At 38.8% G+C, this 23,337-nt stretch overlaps 2 protein-coding genes across 8 annotated transcripts in view; one reads left to right on the top strand and one right to left on the bottom strand.

Moving 5' to 3' along the window:
- LOC128696640 (CUB and sushi domain-containing protein 1) overlaps positions 1-3,403 on the top strand; it is a 58,367-nt gene extending 54,964 nt beyond the window's left edge. For all 4 annotated transcript variants that reach the window (XM_070090295.1, XM_053787971.2, XM_053787962.2 and 1 more), the window contains exons 12-13: positions 420-583; positions 2,585-3,403. In XM_070090295.1, coding sequence (XP_069946396.1) covers positions 420-583; positions 2,585-2,685 — 265 coding nt within the window. In that variant the 3' untranslated portion in view covers positions 2,686-3,403. The remainder of the gene's footprint in view (positions 1-419; positions 584-2,584) is intronic.
- Positions 3,404-11,919: 8,516 nt separating this feature from the next.
- The window catches only part of LOC128696611 (RNA-binding protein 5), a 39,028-nt gene continuing 27,610 nt past the window's right edge, over positions 11,920-23,337 (bottom strand). For 3 of the 4 annotated variants that reach the window (XM_053787931.2, XM_053787942.2, XM_053787935.1), the window contains exons 14-18: positions 20,245-20,477; positions 19,569-19,817; positions 18,723-18,919; positions 18,417-18,588; positions 11,920-12,843 (exon numbers count right to left, since the gene is read on the bottom strand). In XM_053787931.2, the coding sequence (XP_053643906.1) occupies positions 12,529-12,843; positions 18,417-18,588; positions 18,723-18,919; positions 19,569-19,817; positions 20,245-20,477 (1,166 nt within the window). In that variant the 3' untranslated portion in view covers positions 11,920-12,528. The remainder of the gene's footprint in view (positions 12,844-18,416; positions 18,589-18,722; positions 18,920-19,568; positions 19,818-20,244; positions 20,478-23,337) is intronic. The other variant, XM_053787950.2, reaches the window with a different exon arrangement.

The raw sequence follows: 23,337 nt of genomic DNA, 5'->3' as shown, positions 1-23,337 counted from the left end.
TGTGGCCATTATTAAGCAAAATTAAAGGTTATTTTCGAGCCACAGTAAACCATGGATTACTGAAACCACAGAAACCGAAACCATGAATACAGGAGTTCTACTGTAGTAAATACTTTCAGTAGTGTATTGTATAAATGATGATAGAATTACCGATTATGCAAAGTAAAAAGACACAAGTGCAACTAATGTGACATTTTATTGTGGCAACGATTCACTCTCCAGGAGCTTTGTCAAGCTTGACAAAGCTCCTGGAGAGTGAAACATTGCCACAGTAAAATGTCACATTAGTTGCACTTGTGTCCTTTTAATTTACAGTAGTAATGTATTACTAGTTTTGAATACCAATCAAAAGCGTGTGATGAAAATTATTTACAATTAATTTACACAACAGTAACATTGGTATGTATTGTATTCTGCAGTGCTATCGGCTCTGTTCAGCAGCTGACTCTCACATGTCTCAACATGACCTGGGGAGAACTACCAAGCAACTTCCTATGTGTGGGTAGTGACTATAACTTTATGAATTCTGGGAACTTTGACGATGTTAATTACTTCTTCATTGTCACCATCCCTTCACTTGCAGGTATACTATATTGCACTGTGTCCACCCTTATTGCTCTACTTCCTGTTATATCTGGGTTCAAACTTACTGCAATACTTCTGATACATGTGTTCAACCTAGTTGCTCTACTTCCTGTTATATCAGTGTTCATCCTTACTGCAGTACTTCCTGATACATCTGTATTCAACCTTACTGCAGTACTTCCTGATACATCTGTGTTAACTGTGTTGGATGCAGTATGTAAAGTCTGTGCAGTGTCTTGTCCTCAAGTATATTACAGCCTCTCCTCAATTAGCGATGTACTCATTTACCGATGACTTGGACTTATGACGGGCTCTCTGACCAGCATGCATACTTAAATAATGTATATTAGAGCTGTCAGCAGATGGATGTATGAAGGATGAGGTTAACCATAGAACTGATGAAGGAAAAAAGGTGAGTGGTGCATTGAGGTATATGTGGAGACAAAAAATATTATCTATGGAGGCAAAGAAGGGAATGTATGAACGTATAGTGGTACCAACACTCTTATATGGGAGTGAAGCTTGGGTTGTAAATGCTGCAGCAAGGAGGCAGTTGGAGGCAGTGGACATGTCCTGTCTAAGGGCAATGTGTGATGTAAATATTATGCAGAGAATTCGGAGTGTGGAAATTAGGAGGTGTGGAGTTAATAAAAGTATTAGTCAGAGGGCTGAAGAGGGGTTGTTGAGGTGGTTTGGTCATTTAGAGAGAATGGATCAAAGTAGAATGACATGGAGAGAGTATAAATCCGTAGGGGAAGGAAGGCGGGCTAGGGGTCGTCCTCGAAAAGGTTGGAGGAAGGGGATAAAGGAGGTTTTGTGGGCGAGGGGCTTGGACTTCCAGGAAGCATGCGTGAGCGTGTTAGATAGGAGTGTATGGAGACGAGTGGTATTTGGGACATGATGACCTGTTGGAGTGTGAGCAGGGTAATATTTAGTGAAGGGATTCAGGGAAACTGGTTATCATTATATAGCTGGACTTGAGTACTGGAAATGGGAAGTACATTGCCTGCACTTTAAAGGAAGGGTTTGGGATATTGGCAGTTTGGAGGGATATGTTGTGTATCTTTATACGTACATGATTCTAAGCTGTTGTGTTCCGGGCACCTCTGCAAAAACAGTGATTACGTATGAGTGAGGCGAAAGTGTTGAATGATGATGAAAGTATTTTCTTTTTGGGGATTTTCTTTCTTTTTGGGTCATCCTGCCTTAGTGGGAGATGGCCAATTTGTTAAAAAAAATTAGAGCTGATTTTCTCTATTCTGTTTATTACAGTATACAGTACACAACTGTATAGACATTAAATATACCAGGAATGTTATAAATGGCCAAAGGTGGCATTAAAACATTATCAAAGATGGATGACACAAACCCACTACCATTATAGTATGCTCCTCACTTAGCGACAAATTCATTTACCGACGTTGTCTTAGGTGAGGAGAGGCTGTATTATTGATTTTTATTATATATGCCAGGATCTACAAACCTATAACTAAAATTTCATATGCAAAATAAGTATTGCAGGTGGGGGTCCGTGATTTATGAATGCCAGTTACAATGAACCACATTTAAGAACATCCAAAACACGTATTTAGAAAAACAATTGTTTATGAAGGCCAGTCTGCAGTTATAAATGTTTTGTCTTATTATTTTCTACAGAACAGCAAATTCAATATTAGAGGTAACTCAATTGTAAGTGGAACACCAGGAATGCAAGTCATTTATAAGTTGAGGCTCCTTTATACTATTTTTTTTAAATTAGGAGAGGCACTAAACTTATAGAGTTTAGCACATTCAGGTTTGATCCAAAGAAGGGAAGAATAAGCCATTTCTTGGATCAAGAACTCCTTGCTGGCATTAAGGCACTTCTCTCTCAAGGCACTAGAAATTACAGCAGTGATGTCAGCTATAGGTGTACCACAGATAATACAATATTACATATTTGGTTCATAAAAACTAACTTCATCTCCTGCAAGCTCCACAAAGTATTCATTTGTTTCAGCTCTGATGTGCTTCATGTGTTGCTGCCTGTGTTGTACCAGGATTGACTCTCCACTCTTCTGCCTCTGCAGTCCCCGTAAGAAGAGCAATAGTTATCCCTAGCATAAACTTGACCAGGCCAGACACTCTCATGCTTTGCCTGTGGGACGTCTGAAGAAAAAACAATAGTTACCCGTTAAAATTAAGACCAATAGTTACTCTTTAAGAGGAAGAGCACTAGTTATTATAAAAGAGAGCAATAGTTATCAAAAAACAAAGAAAGAGAATAGTTTTCTTTAAATTATTATTAATACAGCATCTATTTGAAGTTCTAAATATTTTTTTTGTAATGCATACACACACACGAGCAGTGAAGTGACAACTGAATACAATACTGTTTGTAATCACAAGATAGGTTTGACAATGTAAGGTTTACTAGTGTTATTAACAGGTCTCAGTTTTTAGGTTTACCTATTTTTGTGCAATTCAGAATGCATTGGCATCGCTAGGGTTAGTGTCACCCTGGGCAGATATCTTTGGTGTCACCCCCATGAAATCCAAGGGCAGGGGGATGGGGGGAGTAAACTCCAGTTACGTCACTACTGCATGACTAATGACTAGTGTTTAGCAATGAGAACGTTTAAGGGCCATAAACTGAACAGGAGAATACTTCTCAACTTTATTAATGATAAAATAAATAATCATAGTAATATTGATGAAACAAACTCAAATACCACTTTGAGTACAGGCAACAGATCCTACATTTATTCATCTTCAACAATGCAAAAAAAAAAAAAAAAAAAAATTGAAAAATAAAGAAAAAATTGCAATATCAGAGAAACACTAGTTCCAATTTGACCTTGAGTACAGGTAACATCTCATTGAATCTGATCTTACATTTCCTTGCCTTCAATCCTGGAAAATCATATATCACATCATCCAAATCAATGATTTTCCCTATATAGGCTTATTTATACTCTGTAATCATATAAGAGGCTATATAGAAATGAAGGATTCTTCTCTTATGTTAGTGCAGCATTGTTTTGGGCATTAGTGTCATCTTCTTTAAAGGTTCTATGGTGCCACCCCGTAAATGGTGTCACCAGGGGTGGCCTGCCCCCCCCCCCTCCTTTACAATGCCACTGTCACAATATATGTTAATTTTGAATCACATTTCCTTTGTTACTGATGGGTGTGTGAGACAAACATTGCACATACAGTATAGTCAAAAACTGAGAGTTCGAATCTATCAAGGTAAGAGACATTTAAAAGTACTGCGTGGGATTATCTAACTTGACTTCAATGATTGAAGCGAAAAATTTAAGGAAAAATGAAAAAACATTATATTACAAATCAAATAAAAACTGGTACTCACAAATGCCTGTCCTGAATCATCCTTTTGTAAAGTACAAATACAGCACATAAATCAATATGGCTTGCAGGGATAGTATTGAGCTGCTGGTAGGTTGATGGGCAATGATGCCTAGAAGCCACACTTTCCTACTCTTCCAACAAAAGCCTGCCTGGACTGTCGACAGGCCAATAACTGGACAGCTCAACAAGCCTAGTATGTGGTTTCAAAATGCCTCTGAAATGGATATTCTGAATATCTGTATTTTGATGTTCTGCTGTAGCAAAATATTTATTTCTAATACATAATTAAAACAAAACTACAGTACTGCATACAAAATGCACATTAAAATTATGGTACTGTATACCTGTCTGAAGATTTTATAAAACTGTTAATAAGTCCTAAAAATTACAGGGAATTTAATCTATTTTGATATGAGTAAATTTTAGCTTGAAACTGAAAACATGCTTAGGTTCAATTTTGTTTTAGCAAATTTGGTTCATATACTGAAGTATGTATAGACTTTACTTCAACTGTACTACTAATGTATGTAATACAATAATTTCCAGCCAATACCATATTTTTTTTATGAACACATCGGCCAATTCCCACCAAGGTAGGGTGGCCTGAAAAAGAAACACTTTCATCATTCACTCCATCACTGTCTTGCCAGAAGGGTGCTTTACACTACAGTTTATAAAACAGCAACATTAACACCCCTCTTCAGAGTGCAGACACTGTACTTCCCATCTCCAGGACTCAAGTCCGGCCTGTCGGTTTCCCCAAATTCCTTCACAAATGTTACTTTGCTCACACTCCAACAGCACATCAAGCATTAAAAACCATTTGTTTCCATTCATTCCTATCAAATACGCTCACGCATGCTTGCTGGAAGTCCAAGCCCCTCGCACACAAAACCTCCTTTACCCCGTCCCACCAACCTTTTCTAGGCCAACCCCTACCCTGCCTTCCCACCACTACAGATTTATACACTCTCGAAGTCATTCTGTTTCGTTCCATTCTCTCTACATGTCCAAACCACCTCAACAGCCCTTCCTCAGCCTTCTGGACAACAGTTTTGACAATCCTGCACCTCCTCCTAACTTCCAAACTATGAATTCTATATATATACAATTAATTTGGCAGAGGTAAACCCTATACATGTATTATGGACAACATTTTGGGCAGAACTAAAGCTAATACAGTTTTACAAGGTTGAAGAACAGCAATATTTAAAACACTATCAAGAACAATAACAGTTTACCTGGAGAGAGTTCCGGGGGTCAACGCCCCCGTGGCCCGGTCTGTGACCAGGCCTCCTGGTGGATCAGAGCCTGATCAACCAGGCTGTTGCTGCTGGCTGCACGCAAACCAACGTACGAGCCACAGCCCGGCTGATCAGGAACCGACTTTAGGTGCTTGTCCAGTGCCAGCTTGAAGACTGCCAGGGGTCTGTTGGTAATCCCCCTTATGTGTGCTGGGAGGCAGTTGAACAGTCTCGGGCCCCTGACACTTATTGTATGGTCTCTTAACGTGCTAGTGACACCCCTGCTTTTCATTGAGGGGATGGTGCATCGTCTGCCAAGTCTTTTGCTTTCGTAGTGAGTGATTTTCGTGTGCAAGTTCGGTACTAGTCCCTCTAGGATTTTCCAGGTGTATATAATCCTGTATCTCTCCCGCCTGCGTTCCAGGGAATACAGGTTTAGGAACCTCAAGCGCTCCCAATAATTGAGATGTTTTATCTCCGTTATGCGTGCCGTGAAAGTTCTCTGTACAGTAGTGATAATAATAATACAGTAATGTCACACTAATTTTAATCAGAGGAAACATTAGTCATAGAGAGTCATATAGCACCTGGGAAATGGGAAGCATTCAAGATCGTGTCAGTGAGGATGATTCCAGTTCCTTGGATCAAGAACTCTCACTAGCATCAAGGAACCTCCCTTGAGGGAAGTAATGGTGAAGTATCAAAATAAAGCTAAGAGAGCTTGGGGAGCATTGAAAATTGGGTTGGGCAAATATTGTTAGTGGTATGGTTTGTGAAGGACCTGCCTAGTATGGGCCAACAGGCCTGCTGTAGTGTTCCTGCTTTATGTTCTTATTTAAACAAATACAGGGTTTATATTACAGTTGAGTGTAGTAGTTATTACATATACATCAAATAAAAAGGTTAAAAAAATGTAGTTATTAAAATGTTGACAGAAGATGGTTTACATATCACTTGAAATAAATGTCACCTCTTGACACAGGCAAAGATGACATGTAGTGTATATAGACACAGGTATTGCTACTTGATAGTGCTTACATAACTACATAATTTGATATATCATTTATTTCTTATATGTTGTCTGAGATTTGTGTTGCAAATCTCCATTACATCACAGATGTTAGGTTCAAATTATTATTCAGTGTATTGCAGATATAGTACTATGTACAGTATATGTATATTTAGTAGATATAGCAATTTAAAACTAACATTCATGAGGGAGTGCTCAAGCTATAACAGTCACATAGCACCTGGGAAATGAAGGCATCAGAACATCTCTCTTAAAGAGTGATGTCCTGATATCCCAGAGAGAAATTAGGTCTAATAATAACGATCCCAAATGGGTTAACAGGAGGCTAAAGCATCTATTAGGGGAGAAGAGGGGAATTTATAGGCGCATCAGAAGAGAGGTTAACCTTACTGACCAATATGTTCAGCTTAAAAGAGAAGTAAAAAAGGGGATTAGAAAGGTTAAACGTGACTATGAAATTAGAGTTGCTAATGAATCAAAGACTAATCCAAAGGGGTTCTTTCAAGTGTATAGGACGAAGGTGAAGGAAAAAGTAAGACCTCTAAAAATTGGGGATGGACAGCTGACGGATAATGAACTGGAAATGTGTTCCTTATTTAATGACTATTTTTTGTCAGTTTTACACAAGAAGATGTAAATGAGATTCCAGTAATTAACAATTATTTAGTTCCTGATGAATTTAAATTAACTAATATTACTGTCACGAGGGACATGGTTATTAAACAGATAGACAAACTGAAGCAAAATAAGTCCCCGGGACCCGATGAGCTGTTTTCCAGGGTACTTAAGGAATGCAAGATGGAGCTTAGTCAGCCATTAACGAGTGTGTTTAATGCATCCATCCTTACCGGTGTTGTGCCAGAGTTGTGGAAGATGGCTAATGTGGTTCCTATATTCAAATCAGGGGATAAGTCCACTCCTTCAAATTACCGTCCAATAAGCCTGACATCTATAGGTAGGGAAGTTTTTATTGCATTTATGGATTTAGAAAAGGCATTTGATAGAGTGGATAGAGGAGCAATGTGGCAGATGTTGCAAGTATATGGAATAGGTGGTAAGTTACTAAATGCTGTCAAGAGTTTTTATGAGGATAGTGAGGCTCAGGTTAGGGTGTGTAGAAGAGAGGGAGACTACTTCACGGTAAAAGTAGGTCTTAGACAGGGATGTGTTATGTCACCATGGTTGTTTAATATATTTATAGATGGGGTTGTAAAAGAAGTAAATGCTAGGGTGTTCGGGAGAGGGGTGGGATTAAATTATGGGGAATCAAATTCAAAATGGGAATTAACACAGTTACTTTTTGCTGATGATACTGTGCTTATGGGAGATTCTAAAGAAAAACTGCAAAGGTTAGTGGATGAGTTTGGGAAGGTGTGTAAGAGTAGAAAGTTGAAAGTGAACATAGAAAAGAGTAAGGTGATGAGGGTATCAAATGATTTAGATAAAGAAAAATTAGATATCGAATTGGGGAGGAGGAGTATGGAAGAAGTGAATGTTTTCAGATACTTGGGAGTTGACGTGTCGGCGGATGGATTTATGAAGGATGAGGTTAATCATAGAATTGATGAGGGAAAAAAGGTGAGTGGTGCATTGAGGTATATGTGGAGTCAAAAAACGTTATCTATGGAGGCAAAGAAAGAAATGTATGAAAGTATAGTAGTACCAACACTCTTATATGGGTGTGAAGCTTGGGTGGTAAATGCAGCAGCGAGGAGACGGTTGGAGGCAGTGGAGATGTCCTGTCTAAGGGCAATGTGTGGTGTAAATATTATGCAGAAAATTCGGAGTGTGGAAATTAGGAAAAGGTGTGGAGTTAATAAAAGTATTAGTCAGAGGGCAGAAGAGGGGTTGTTGAGGTGGTTTGGTCATTTAGAGAGAATGGATCAAAGTAGAATGACATGGAAAGCATATATGTAAATCTATAGGGGAAGGAAGGCGAGGTAGGGGTCGTCCTCGAAAGAGTTGGAGAGAGGGGGTAAAGGAGGTTTTGTGGGCGAGGGGCTTGGACTTCCAGCAAGCGTGCGTGAGCGTGTTAGATAGGAGTGAATGGAGACGAATGGTACTTGGGACCTGACAATCTGTTGGAGTGTGAGCAGGGTAATATTTAGTGAAGGGATTCAGGGAAACCGGTTATTTTCATGTAGTCGAACTTGAGTCCTGGAAATGGGAAGTACAATGCCTGCACTTTAAAGGAGGGATTTGGGATATTGGCAGTTTGGAGGGATATGTTGTGTATCTTTATATGTATATGCTTCTAAACTGTTGTATTCTGAGCACCTCTGCAAATTATTATTATTATAATCAAGGGGGAAGCGCTAAACCCGTAGGATTATACAGCGCCCAGGGGGGGGGGATGTGGAAGGCATTCAGGCTTAATTCGGGGAACTGGAGCACAGATCCAATTCCAAAATCAAGAGCCCCTCACCAACATCAAGGAACCTTCCATGAGGGGCACCTCTGCAAAAACAGTGATAATGTGTGAGTGGTGAAAGTGTTAAATGATGATGAAAGCATTTTCTTTTTGGGGATTTTATTTCTTTTTTGGGTCACCCTGCCTTGGTGGGAGACGGCCAACTTGTTGAAAAAAAAAAAAATGATCAGAAGTCACCTTGAAGAGCATTAATTTGGTAAAGAGCGTTAATTTGGTCATTTTATTTCCAGATAAAATGAAGCTTGTCTTTTCTGAGCACTGGCAGGTGCTGAATTATCCCTACTGGTTTAAGATTCCCTCATGAATGCAATATTGAGCACTGGTTTAAAATTTTGTCACAAAGGTCAAACTTATATCCTGAGTACCATCATAGAAGCTAAGACATTGTGTAATTTTAAAAATAGGTTGGATAAATACACGAGTGAGTCGGACCTGACTAGCTTGTGCTACTAGGTCAGATGCTGTGCTCCTCCCTTAGGTGAATGTGACTGACTTCACTGGGTTAAGGCATTGGCTTAAGCCAGTTGGAAAATTGGACCTGCCTCGCATGGGCCAGTAGGCCTACTGCAGTTCTTTCTTATTCTGTACTGTACTGTATATAGACTATGGCCTCAGAATCTATAATACATATTATTATTATTATTATAATCAAAAAGAAGCGCTAAGCCACAAGGGCTATACAGCGCTCTATAATACATAAATTTTTTGCAATTCCCTTAACGGGTTAAAGTTGAGTAAGTTTTTGAGTTGGCTATTGTCAATGTCAAATGCCTTTTACAGTTCAATAACTAGTCAAAAGTGCATATTGATTTTAATAAAGGACTGTGTACTGTCTAGCACTGATAATGCTATTGGTAATGTTTTGATTATTATTATTATTATAATCAAGGGGAAGCGCTAAACCCGTAGGATTATACAGGAGGTAATGTTTTGAATACAAATACAAACTGGCATGGATTTAAAATGTGTTATTTCCACTGCTTGAAATCTTTAAATGCCGACATCATTTTTGAGTCCATGACTGACCACCACTTTCAGGGTCAGAGTATAATGTACATAGTTTTACAAATAAAACTAATAAATGTGTTATAAAATATATTAATCTTTTTCTTCCCTTTTTAAAGGCCAAAAATTATTTTATGTATTAAATCAAATTAAAATAAGAAAAATAATTACTGGTTATTTTCATATAGTCGGACTTGAGTCCTGGAAATGGGAAGTACAATGCCTGCACTTTAAAGGAGGGGTTTGGGATATTGGCAGTTTGGAGGGATATGTTGTGTATCTCTATACGTATATGCTTCTAAACTGTTATATTCTGAGCACCTCTGCAAAAGCAGTGATAATGTGTGTGTGTGTGGTGAAAGTGTTGAATGATGATGAAAGTATTTTCTTTTTGGGGATTTTCTTTCTTTTTTTTGGGTCACCCTGCCTCGGTGGGAGACGACTGACTTGTTGAAAAAAAAAAAAAAAAAAAAATTACATGACAATAGTAAAATGTTGAAATGATAATAAAAAATGAGCACTAAACCCACATCGAACATACAGCTTGAGACAAGTGTCAACTCCTATGGTCCAAGACCTTCAACGTTTTGCGAGTAGATTGAAACAAATATCAGAACAAAGATGGAAGTCTTGAAGAGAAAACTAGACCAGTACCTGCAGAATGCCATATCAGTCAGGTTGATGGCCATGTGCCAAAAGACCACTAGCAGAAAGCCTGGTTATCAGCCATTCTACACTCGTCTGGCCTCAAACAATAGAACTCTCAAAACCAGTCAGAGTTATGGGCATCAAAATGATCTTAGGAAGAACATCTCACTATTCATATTTACTTAAAACTGTGGTAACATCTGTACACTTTGAACTATTATATTATTCCACAGGCCCCTTAAATTCCTCTGGTTTTACTTTTCCCTACCAATTTATATTTTACAATTCTCAATTGCCTTTCATTTTTCTTTTTGGGCCACCCTGCCTTGGTGGGATACGGCCAGTTTGTTAACCCTTTGAGGGTCGACAGGCCCTCTCCGAAACTCGTTCTCAGGGTCGGCCAAATTTAAAAAAAAAAAAAAATTATTTTCTCTTATGAAAAGATAGAGAATCTTTTCCCGATCATAAAGACACCAAAAGTTTGAAATTTGATAGAAAACTTACGAAATTATGCTCTCGCAAAGTTAGCGGTCTCGGCGATGTTTACGCATCGGCGATTTTGCCCACTTTGAGCCCCATTTTCGGCCAATTTCACTGTACTAGTCGACAAAAAACATGAATATTTCGCTAGAACTCCATTTTTTCTATCGAATGGGTGCAAGAAACCACCCATTTATGAAATTCAACTATCCAGTACAGTGGTCAGAATTTAGCAATTTTGCCAATTTCACACAAATTTCAAAAGATGCCAATTTCCGAATAGGGTCCAGAATAAACAAGAAAGACATTCCTGGCACTAAAATGACATTTCCTCTAGTCATTAGTCACGTCTCAAGGCCCCTCTTATAATCTTTTGCTTTCCATTTTGAATTTTTATTCTCACAAAAAATATAAGATTTACTGTTATGCAGACTACTGCATTAGTGTAAAAAATGGTATAAATATTATTGGTGCACTTGTGAAAGAATATTAGACTCACCAGTTGACGTGTCTTGCACGCTTGGCACGATTTGTTTACTTTTGAAGTTTGGTAAAAATCGAACATTTCTGCTACTTTGAGCTCAATTTCAAGGCACCTTTCATTGTAAAACCAGCCAAAATCATCTCAATTTCTGTAATATGTCTTCCATTCTATAAAATGAGACCAAGAAAACTAGAATACAACAATAAATACCATACAAAAATACACTGCAAAGTCGCTGATTTATTCCAAAAAAATGGTCAAAGTTTTTTTTTTCTCATTATGCACTGTGTGCTGCAGGATTTTTTTTAGACTGTGCACACTGACCACATAGACCCATTCTTTCATATGAAGGCCTACCAGCTTTCTCCCACTAGATTTGAGGCCGCTAGAATTTATGCGTACTAGTACGTCAAAAACCCCTACGCGTAAGACGTACTAGTACGACGAAAACCCTCAAAGGGTTAAAAAAAAAAAAAAAAAAAAAATTCTCAATTTTAAGTGATAAGGATTTGGGCAAATGAAGCATCTTGAAGTACCCTGCTTGAACTAAAGTATTACCCATTAGACCTTTTAAAATGGCATGACTATTTCCTCTCATGCAGTCAACTAACCCCACAGCAATAAAAGTGGTGACAGAAAATAAAGGTATAAAAATAACGGGTTAAAAGTGTTTTACATTTATTCTAGGTAGCATCTTTCAAAATATAAACAAAAATATTCTAAACAAGATACATCAATCTTATATACAATATATTTCAGTGTGGCTTATTCCGAGATGACAGAAATTCGAGAGAATATCACATCACACAAGGAAATAGCCTCACACATACAAATTGGTCAATGTAAATATATTTACATATTAACAATAATTATTGCTACCTGTAGTTACTCAGGAAGCAATAAGAGTGCAATTAACAACTGGTTTCAGCCTTGATAGGCAATTTAAACATTTTCTCAAAAAGTAAATTTATATAGAATAAACAAGATTGAATCATTTGTACGTGGCTTTAACTTCATCCTTACTTGCACAGTTCATGGCCAACTTTCACAAGTAACGTGTTAGTTGCCTACTCAAGATATCCCCCACATTTTATTATGTGAAAAGGCCATGCTAAACAACTTGGATTAAATTTACCCAGAATTTACCTGAGGCTGAAAGGACTTCACCTACAACCTTCATGCCCATCTGGCAGATATATACAAGTACTTATGTATGTACAGTGCAACAATATTGGTCAAATATTCCTTTAAAGTGTCTACCTGAGACACTTTAATTCTTTACAGATTTCTCCTGTGCATCTAGTTCTTGGTACCTGTGGAACATCATTTTCTTAACACACTCTTTGTAACTATCTCCTACAACACTGTAAGTGCTCCCTTGCAGGCCTAAACCTGCTGTGGCAACTCTTCGTTCAGTTTCAATAATTGATGTTCGACCTTGATTGGCTTTGCCAAGACCTTGGCCATCAGTCCAGCCCATCTTCTTCAGTAGCTTGTTTCCAATGTTGTCACTGCCAATGCCCTGCTTGGTCGGCTCTTCATATTTAGAAGCGGCTACTTCCTCCCGCGAGGCAATATAACGTTCCTACAAAACAAAAACAACATTACCAGGCAAACTTGCCATTTTAAATAAATCTGAGAAAAATTGTGAAACCTTTGACAGTTTCTATCCTATCAAATGGAGGTACTTCCATAAAGTCCCTCATCTCCCAATTATTACAGCTCTCAAATATCCTTAAATATAAACCAGGTTCTACCAGTCACAGGCTTGAAAATGGGAAGTAGGTAACATCGGAACAGATAATATTTACATTAGAAGCCCTTCCATTCACACAACAGTAATTAGCTATGGATGTTTACCAGGAACAAGAGAAGTGGAGGAAGGGAATGGTCAAAAGAATAGAAAAAGTAGGAGAGCAAACTTGGGAGACAAAAATATTAGAAGAGGGAAATATAAGAGAGGGAGGGACTAAAATAGGAAAATGAGGTTAGGGAAAAGTGCTGGATTTACAAACATGTGAATTAAAAGATAAAGGGATGGGGACAGGAGGATAAAGGGAAGGGATTATTGTAATACTTATGTAAAGCACTAAACCCCTGTGAGGTCATTCAGTATAAGTGATGGAAGCAGCATGATCCTCCATTCACTAATACTAAACAAACCCTACTCTTGCAGCTAGGTATCCAGGGAAGAGGAGAGGGGGCAAGAAAATGGATAGAATTGGGGAGGAAAGGTGAAAAGTAGAGAGGGAGAGGATGGGTAGAGGAAACAGAAAAGAGGAAAGGAGGAAGCAAAAAAGTGGGAGAAGAGGAAGAGAAGGAAAAGAGAAAAAGAAAAAGGAAGGGAGAAGAGATGAAAAAGGAAGGGAAAAAAGGAAAAGAAAAAGGAAGAGAAAAAAAAGGAAGGGAAGGGAGAAGAAAAAGGGAAATGAAAACAAAAGAAAATGGGAGAGAGAGAGGGAGGAAGAGAGAAGAGGAAAAGGAAAGAAGTGGGAGAAAAAAAAAAAAGTAGTGGCAGTAATACACACACAAGCCTGCCAAAATTTTTTTAGCTATCCATACAACAGGATGTACGTGCACTCTAATTTCTTTGTAGGCTTGAAAATGGTCTCTAGTTTGACTTTAATGGTATTAGTACCACACAACAATTTTTATAAACTATGCAAGTGCAGTTGACCAGACCACAAGGGAAAACATTTTAAATGTTTATGTGATGTATGGGGAATGGCAACCATAGCCGCAGAGAAAACAGTGGTGGTGAGGAATTGTAACTCCTCATCTGAAGAGAAGGAATCAGCAGGAATACTTGGTGAAACAAGGTATGTTGTGCATAAAGTAGCAAATCTGTATGTTCAAACTGCCACTAGGATCAGCGAAGTCAGGTGTAAGAGCAAAGAGTAATGAGAGCAGAGAAATGATAGCTGTGGATGAGATCATTACTGTCCCATCAAACTCTTTCATTCTGGACAAAGAGCTGATAAAAATACCAAGATCTATACAAAAGATATTGCAGATCTAGGTGTGCTGGAATACCAGGGGTAGTAAAGTAAGGAAAGTAACTTGTATGTAAGTCAATACAATCCTTCCCAGAGTAAATGAAGAGTTCAAATAGGTTGAGACATGATTAAAGCTTTCATTCAGTTGATACATTGCATGAAGGACAGGTACAAACAGATGGTACCCATTGTCTAAACTGACAGGCTGCACTGTAGTGGAGTACAAATGCAGTACCTGTGGTAGAGGTTAACATTGACTATGAGGCTGCTGAGTAACTCTGGAGGAAGAATAACATGATGTTTTAAGTCTGACATAGTTGGGTCACACCTTGATTATACAACAAACCATCTTTAACTTTCACATAAAATTTTACTTTCCCAAATAAAAACAAGACACCAACAAGAATATGAGGGGTGTGCTTCACTGCAATTAAGGCAGGAAGAGAAGTCACAAATTGGGTTATCATTGGTTTCTCCAGAGATAACACTTCCAGAGACCTACAAAGTTTTGCCAGGTTGCTATATTGCCAGCATTTATTGCACTGTTCTACTGGTTTGAATTCTCTCACCAGCAAGTGTTAACTTGCTATACAGTATATATTATTATTATTATAATCAAAAAGAATGCTAAGCCACAAGGGCTATACAGCAATATATACAGCATATAATGAGGAGGGAAGTTAATGGCAATCAAACATCAGGTTAGCTATACTGATTGGATATCATATCCATATTCAAACAGAGCAGATATATTTCAACTTCAGTGATTAAGAGGTGTTCAAATTCTAATTGTACATGGATGTCCAAAACAAAAACACACAAACAGTGAAGTATTGCTTTATGGATGACAGTGGTATCACAGCATGAACTGAGGGTGGTTTATCTGTATAGTCACTACTGTCCTGCCAATGGTATGGAGATGCCTTATTTTATCAGCATTATTACCCTTGATGCAGATCCCATTTTTCAGTGGGGAAAAGTTGTCATAGCTTTGTTTGCTATAATGATTTTTTTTTTTTTTTTTTTGGCCAATGTTGTTTTGGAAGATTTCTGTTAGTGGCGGAAACCTCCCCCACTAGCGCATTTCTCAATAAGTGAGGTACATGTGCTATGTCAGCATCATCACTGTCACTTTCTAGGTAGATGGCTTCAAGACACTGTTCAGAGATCAGTAGAGGGTGAGGCAGTCACTGGATTCCAGAGAATTAGGTAACCCCCATCATCATGAAGTTAAAAATAAGGGAATGAGGTGGTAGCTTCTAGAATAAGCAAAAACACCACAAACCCACCCTGAACCAAGGTCAACTCCACTGCAAGTAGTAGTGCTGCTGTTCTTTGGAAATCACCTTATACCCTACCTGGTGTACACCACAATGCCACTTTCAGAACCAACTGAGCAAGGTTCAGCAAAACAGTCTGTTTAGGCAATCATCTTTTAGGTAATAATGGCAGTGTATTTATATTGGTAGAATTACTGACTATGTTAAGAAAGGCCACAAATACAACTTGTGTGACATTTTAACAGTTTGATAAAGCTCTTGGAGAGCAAAACATTGCCACAATAAAATGTCACATTAGTTGCATTTGTGTTCTTTACCTCAATGGCAGTGGGCAAACTGGCAAGAATGCCAGGTGTCATACACCTCCAGTTGTCACTCCTAGTTCCACAAGCAAACTCCAGGAGTAATAACATCTTAAAATGATAAAATTTCCTTCAGGTGAGTGACTCAACCATCACAGAACTACCAATGGAAATTACAATACAACACAGCTGATTATGATCCCTTTTCTTCCCCTCTCCAAGAGCTAGATTTCACAAAATGGGGAAATATTCCCCACTTATAAGTCAAAAGGGAAGGGAGAGTCAGGAAGGTACTGAAACTACATAACGCTGCATATTTATATATGATAATATACTGAAGTTTCTTTAGATCTAATAAACATTACCTTCAAATTATATTAGGCACAAGAAAACTCTAATGTATATTTTTCTAATTCCATTAAGATTAAAAAAAAAAAAAAGTATCTTTCTTCCTGTCATCCCTAAAGAAAAATACAAATTAGTGTTTGATAGTGGGTACAAACATTCACACTTCCAAACAAAAACTTTATGCTAAGATACTGGCCAGAAGTAGTACATGCAAAAATGCTACTAATTTTTTCTGTTGAGGGAACTTAATGACAGCTAAATTAGTTCAAGGTGATAATGTGCCTTATGGCACAGTGTATATGACATGCTTATGAGACTTGATTTACTGGCCATTCAAAAGGCACTTATTACTCAACTCACAGCGCAAAATAGGCTTTAAGTCACTACAATCCAAAGTGCAAGAAAAAAGGGAGGGGGCAGTGACTACATAGAAAGAAAATAATTTGAATAAATCCAGCACACTTTTATCATACTACAATAATGCCCTGCAAATATACTTGCAATGAAATACCAAATGAAGTGTAACATTTTTCACCCAAAAGAAAAATGTCAAATCTAACAATTTTATGCTATTTACTGTTCTAGCACCATAAAACTTGACCCTCTCCACTATATGGCATCAAAGATATCAAGAAACTATAAATGGGAAAACTTAACCTATACATTCACAGAAGTATTAAATATGGATAGAAGATCCATCAGCCAGGTTGTTGGATGAACCACTGCTATTATTTCCTTGCCTCGGTGGGAGACGGCTAACGTGTTGGAAAATAAAATGAGGACACGAACCTACGATCCAGATTTTGTTTGTGCACACACACACACACACGCGCACACACACACACACACACACTCTCTCTCTCACACACACTCACTCTCACACACACTCACTCTCACACACACTCACTCTCACACACACTCACTCTCACACACACTCACTCTCACACACACTCACTCTCACACTCACACTCACACACTCACACTCACACACTCACACTCACACACACACACTCACACACACACACACTCACACACTCACACTCACACACTCACACTCACACACTCACACTCACACACACACACACACACACACACTCACACTCACACACTCACACTCACACACTCACACTCACACACTCACACTCACACACTCACACACTCACTCACACTCACACACTCTCTACTTAAAAAATTATAGCCAACATTTACACAATCTTCAAATTACTGCTACTAAAGACCACTTAATTTTTTTGGCAAATGGTTGCCTCTCTCATTAATTGTGAAATGCAAACTCAAGCAAAGCATTTCTGAATCCACAAGGCTAGATACACTTTGCTTTTATCAACATTCTTGCTTCAGGGAATGCCAAAAGCAGACAGAATGTTTGAATAAGTTCAGATATTGTGATTGGCACAATTCATCACTCTCAAATTTGTGAAGACCTTGGCTCTCTCGACCTCTCTTCACCTGACACCAACTTCTCACTAGTAACTTAACTGTCCAGAGATGATCAGAACTCTGAAGTTTTATACTGATTTTGTTGGTTAGTTGATAATTTAAAACCCTTATTAATACAAAATACTTAGAGCTCAAGATAAATAATCTTTTTTTTAAAAACTGAATGATCATCTCCTGCCAAGGCAGGGTGACCCAAAGAAAACGCATTCACTTTCATTTATTCACATGCTGTATTTCCAGAAGTGTGCTGACATCACATGCAGACTGCCCTCCAATTGATGCATCCCCACCACTCCTCCAGAATGCAGTCACTGCCCTTCCCACCTCCTGCACTCGTCTGAATCCCTGAATCCCTTCATAAAACATGCCTTGTTCACTTGTCAACAGCACATCCATTAAAACCACTTAAGTCTCCACTCACTCCTAACACATACAAACCTGCTGGATGCTCAAGCTTCTTAACTGCAAAACCTCTTTCACCCCCTACCTCCAACTTATCCAGGGACAACCCCTACCCCTTCCACCTTTCATCATTATTTTCTAATATGCAAGTAAATATAATAACAAAGATCATATTAATTTAAAACCTGTACACCAAAATTCCAATTTATGGATGTCTTGCAGATGACTCAAAAAAAACTGTTACAATCCACTGCTTCAAATTTCAATGCAAGTATTTTTTACATGGATTTTGTTTGCTACCTTTAAATATACTGGATTTAAGAAGCCTTATTTGAGTGTGAAAGCTGGAGTTGTACGACTGCCAGTATGAACCTTAAGTTTGTTGGGTGCAGGTACACTGGGCTCTCCATACTTTTGCCGTCTCTCTTTGGCTCTGTCTCTGTACTGGGCAGACGTCAACCCAGCAGAACCACCGTTTTCCCCGCCTTTTGATTTCTTCATTGCCTCCAAGTTTGTCTTGTGTAGGTCCGATAGCTGTACATGTCTAGAAAAAAGGAAAAAAAAATTTTTTTATTTATGTTAACCCAAACATCAAATACAAGTAGTTTTTATAACAATCATATAATGTAAAAAATGTTTAATTCACATACTTCAATGACTTCGCAGCATTTGTCTTACCTGCCAAGAGCTTCTTTGTTGGGAAACTGTCTCTTACAAAGAAGGCAAGCCATTTTCACACAATCTACCAGCTTGTCCTCCCACCTGCCATCATCAGCAGAGAGATTGCCCAATCCAGCTGCACTTTCCTCTTCACTGTCACTTCCTTCACCACCGTAAGCTGCCACCAGCCCAGATTTCTTAAGTCCTGCTAGTATCTGTAAAGTCAGTAAAAGTATACTTAGCTCTGACAGTAGCATATATTACATCAACAGAAAATTTAATTGGTCTCTCATCCATGGTTTACGTATGTTAAACCAATGCCAATCTTTCTCTTTGGTACCATTTTGACAACCTATTAGTTGCACAGTAATTAATTTACCATGAAACAGAAAAAAACCTATACATGAATATACATACAATATAATTTAACAATTCTGCAGATTTCAACAAAAATAAATGTCTATATTCAGAAATAAATCTTACAGGGCTTGATATATTTTAACCCATAAGTGTCATATAATACCTAGAGAATGGGAGGCATTCAAGTTTGATCCATGGAACGGAATGACAATTCATACTTTGGATCAAGGCACCTCACTTGATGGGTAAGCATGAAAAACATTTTCAATATATCAAATTCCCATGGACCCAGTTGTTCCTTGCTTCCTGCTAAAGATGCATTCCACAGCAGCTATATTAAGCCCAATCAGGCCAGTAACTCTAATTCTGCACAATAAAAAAATACTCACCAGACTTTGCAAACCACACCACTCCCATGTGTGAAATTTACCAATTATTAGGAGCCCCTGAGAGCAAATCTGCAGAGAGAAACCTTCACATACTTAAAATTAATATTAAACTTACAGGAGGTGCTTCCTTCTTCATATGCATATGGAATACTTGGGCCTGCTTTTCCACCAGTGATGCTCGATCCCTTCGCTCTAGCAGAACTGCAAAAGCAGCATCAGCAGCCCCTGTACCTCCACCTTCACCCTTGGCTCCTCCTGCAGGTTCAGCTGATGCAACCTTACTGATTACGGAGCTCTCGTTGCGCTTGTTCTGTGCCTTGGCCCATCTCTCCATATCTTTTGCAATTTTCTTTGCCACTTTCACCTATTACAAAAGTGATGAATTATCAAGCTTATAGCACCATACTGTATATTTTTTTTTTTCAACAAGTTGGCCGTCTCCCACCGAGGCAGGGTGACCCAAAAAGAAAATACTTTCATCATCATTCAACACTTTCACCTCACTCACACAAAATCACTGTCTTTGCAGACACCCAGATACAACAGTTTAGAAGCATATATAACATACGCCTCCAAACTACCAATATCCCAAACCCCTTCTTTAAAGTGCAGGCATTGTACTACTTCCCATTTCCAGTACTCAAGTGCAGCTATATAAAAATAACTGGTTTCCCTGAATCCCTTCACTAGATATTACCCTGCTCACGCTCCTGTTGAATTATCATTGAAGCAATAGTTAAATTCTAGCTGCATTATATCTTCAAACTCCCTCTTTATAATCATCAACTAACCTTATCCTGTTTATCTTTCTCCTTTTCCTTTTTGTCTCCCTTTTTGCCCATGTGGCCATCTTCCCCTATTGGTGCAGGAAGGTATGTTGACTTCTCTGCATCCCAATACAAGTACTGACCACTCTCAGCATTGTAATAATACTGACTGCTGGCATCATAGTACAGTCTAGTTGAAGGATCATAATAATATCCAGAAGTTTCATCATACTGGTAGGTGCTTACATCTGGAGGGGCTACAAGAACAAAATCATTACAAAGTATTCAACATACAAGGTACTGAGGTGACAAACTCACCAAATGTCACTTAAGACCACCTACAAATGTCTGCAACTTAATCTTGGTAATAAACTATACAGTTTTGATCAAACTGGTTTCATTGTAAAGATCAACATTTTTGTACAAAAACAATTTTGGCTCACCACGTATTTCTCACTCACTAGCAAGTTCGTTAGTTTTCTTCTGTGCCTTGTATAAATATAAAAAAAATACTACATTGGCTATTTCTCACCAGTGCAGGATATGCCATAGAAATACACTCAATATTTATTAAATAGCTGTCTTGTAACAATGCATGGCAATCATACTCCAAATGACTCTCTTAATGGCAACATCCCTAACCATCCTCCAGTGTGCCTTCCAGCCCTTACCATTCAAAACCTTCACCACCTGCCTCTAATAAATTGCAACTCTCAAATTTATTAGGTAATTATTTCTCCTTTAAATTGAAAAATAGTGACATAGACAATTATTATTATTATAATAATCAAAAAGAAGCGCTAAGCCACAAGGACTATACAGCACTGCAGGGTAGGGAAGGAAGCGAGGGTATTGGATGGCAGAAGGGAGGAGGGATGATCAGTAGGTTACAGAAAACAGCGGGGCAGGGGATAGTAAGGGGGTAGAGGGTAGCAAGAGACTGAAGTAGAAAGGGCTGAAGGTATCAGAATATGTGAAGTCAGTTGTCAAAAAGTCAATGAGAGAGTCCGGATGAAAGATGGGTCCATCAGCGAGAAGGGAAGGTAAAGAGAGAGCAGCGGAGCGAAGACGACGACGGAGGTAAATTCTGTGTGCTCGTTGATAAAGTGGGCAGTCCAACAGAATGTGGCTGACTGATAATGGAACTTGGCAATTCTCACAGAGGAGCAGGGCGCCTCTCCATGAGATATCCATGAGTAAGACGAGTATGGCCAATGCGAAGACGTGAGAGAGTAGTCTCCCAACCTCGACACTGGTGATAAGAAGACGGCCAGTAACCTATACTGTACTTGGTTTAATAGATTGAAGTTTGTTGCCGAGCATAGTAGACCAACGGTGTTGCCAACGGGTGTGAAGGTGGGAAGACATTGCAGCAAAATAGTTTGTAAATGGAATACCTCTATATGAAACTGGTAGGTCATGTACTGCTGACCGCGCAGCAGTGTCTGCCTGTTCATTGCCCTGTACGTCAACACGACCAGGGACCCAACAAAAAACAATATCTTTATGCTTGGTAAAGATGCGGCGTAGCCAAAGTTGGATACGGAGGACTAAGGGGTGAGGTGTATCAAATTTATGTAAAGCCTGTAAAGCACTAAGGGAGTCTGAGACAACCACAAACGATGACACAGGCATAGATGCAATACGGATAAGTGCTGCAAGGATGGCATACAATTCAGCAGTAAAAATACTAGCCGAAGATAGTAAATGCCCTCGTACGACGCTGTCCGGAAACACTGCTGCGAATCCTACGCCGTCAGAAGACTTAGAGCCATCTGTGTATACAGCAATGGCATGAGAATGAGAGTGAAAGTGGTCAAGAAAAAGAGAGCGGGACGCGACCGTAGACAGTTGGGCTTTCGAGCAAGGGAGAGAGAAAGAACAGAGTCGAACAGCTGGAACTTCCCAGGGGGGTAGGGAAAAGTGAGATGCTACATGAACATAGAAAGGTGGTAATTAAAGAGAAGACAAGAGCGAATGAAGGTGAAGAGAGAAGGGACGGAGTAAACAGGGGCGGCGAACAAATAAAGAATGTCTACTAATATCAGTGACCATTCTATAAAAGGAAGGACTGCAGAGATCATGAGAGCGTACATATTAGCGAAGGCAATGGGCATCACGGCGATCGGATAAGGATGGAACGTTCGCTTCTGCATAGAGGCTCTCGACAGGGGAAGAGCGAAAAGCACCAAGGCATAAACGTAATCCTTGGTGATGAATGGGGTTAAGGCTAGAGAGAGTAGCAGGAGATGCCGCTGAATAGATCTGGTCACCATAATCAAGTTTCGATAAAATAAGGGTGGAATGTAGGCGAAGGAGGGTTCGACGATCAGCTCCCCATGATGGATGAGCAAGGGTTTTAACCCTTTGACTGTTTTCGACGTATAAATACGTCTTACGAGCCAATGTTTCTGACGTATATATACTCAATAATTCTAGCGGCTTCAAATCAAGTGGGAGAAAGCTGGTAGGCCCACATGTGAGAGAATGGGTCTGTGTGGTCAGTGTGCACCACATAAAAAAAATCCTGCAGCACATTGCATAATGAGAAAAAAAAAACTGATAGTTTTTTTGGAATAAAACGCCGACTTTGATGTGTATTTTCGTATAGTATTTATCGTTGTATTCGCGTTTATATGGTCTTAGGTGATAAAATGGAAAACATATTACAGAAACAGAGATGATTTTCATTACTTTTATGATGAAAACGACCTTGAAACTGAGCTCAAAGAAGCGGAAATGTTCGATTTTTACCAATGTTCAAGAGTAAATAAATCACACCACACGTCCAATACACGTCAACTGGGGAGTCTAATATTCTTTCACTAGTGCACTGATATTATTTATACCATTTTTACAATAATGCAGTCGTCTGCATAACAGTAAATTTTGTATTTTTTTGTATGAATAAAAAATCAAAATAGAAAGCAATAATAATATAAGAGGGGCCTAGAGATGTGACTAATGAACAGAGCATATGTTATTTTAGTGCCACGAATGTCTACCTTGTTTATTCTGGACCCTATTTTGAAATTGGCATCTTTTTTATTTTGCGTGAAATTGGCCAAATTGCCAATTTCTGACCACCATATTGGGTAGTCCGAATTAGTAAATGGG

This window comes from Cherax quadricarinatus, chromosome 31, assembly GCF_038502225.1.
Source record: "Cherax quadricarinatus isolate ZL_2023a chromosome 31, ASM3850222v1, whole genome shotgun sequence".
Classification (NCBI taxonomy): Eukaryota; Metazoa; Arthropoda; class Malacostraca; order Decapoda; family Parastacidae; genus Cherax; species Cherax quadricarinatus.
Note: the sequence above shows the minus strand (reverse complement) of the source record. Positions and strands in the feature narration are given on the sequence as shown.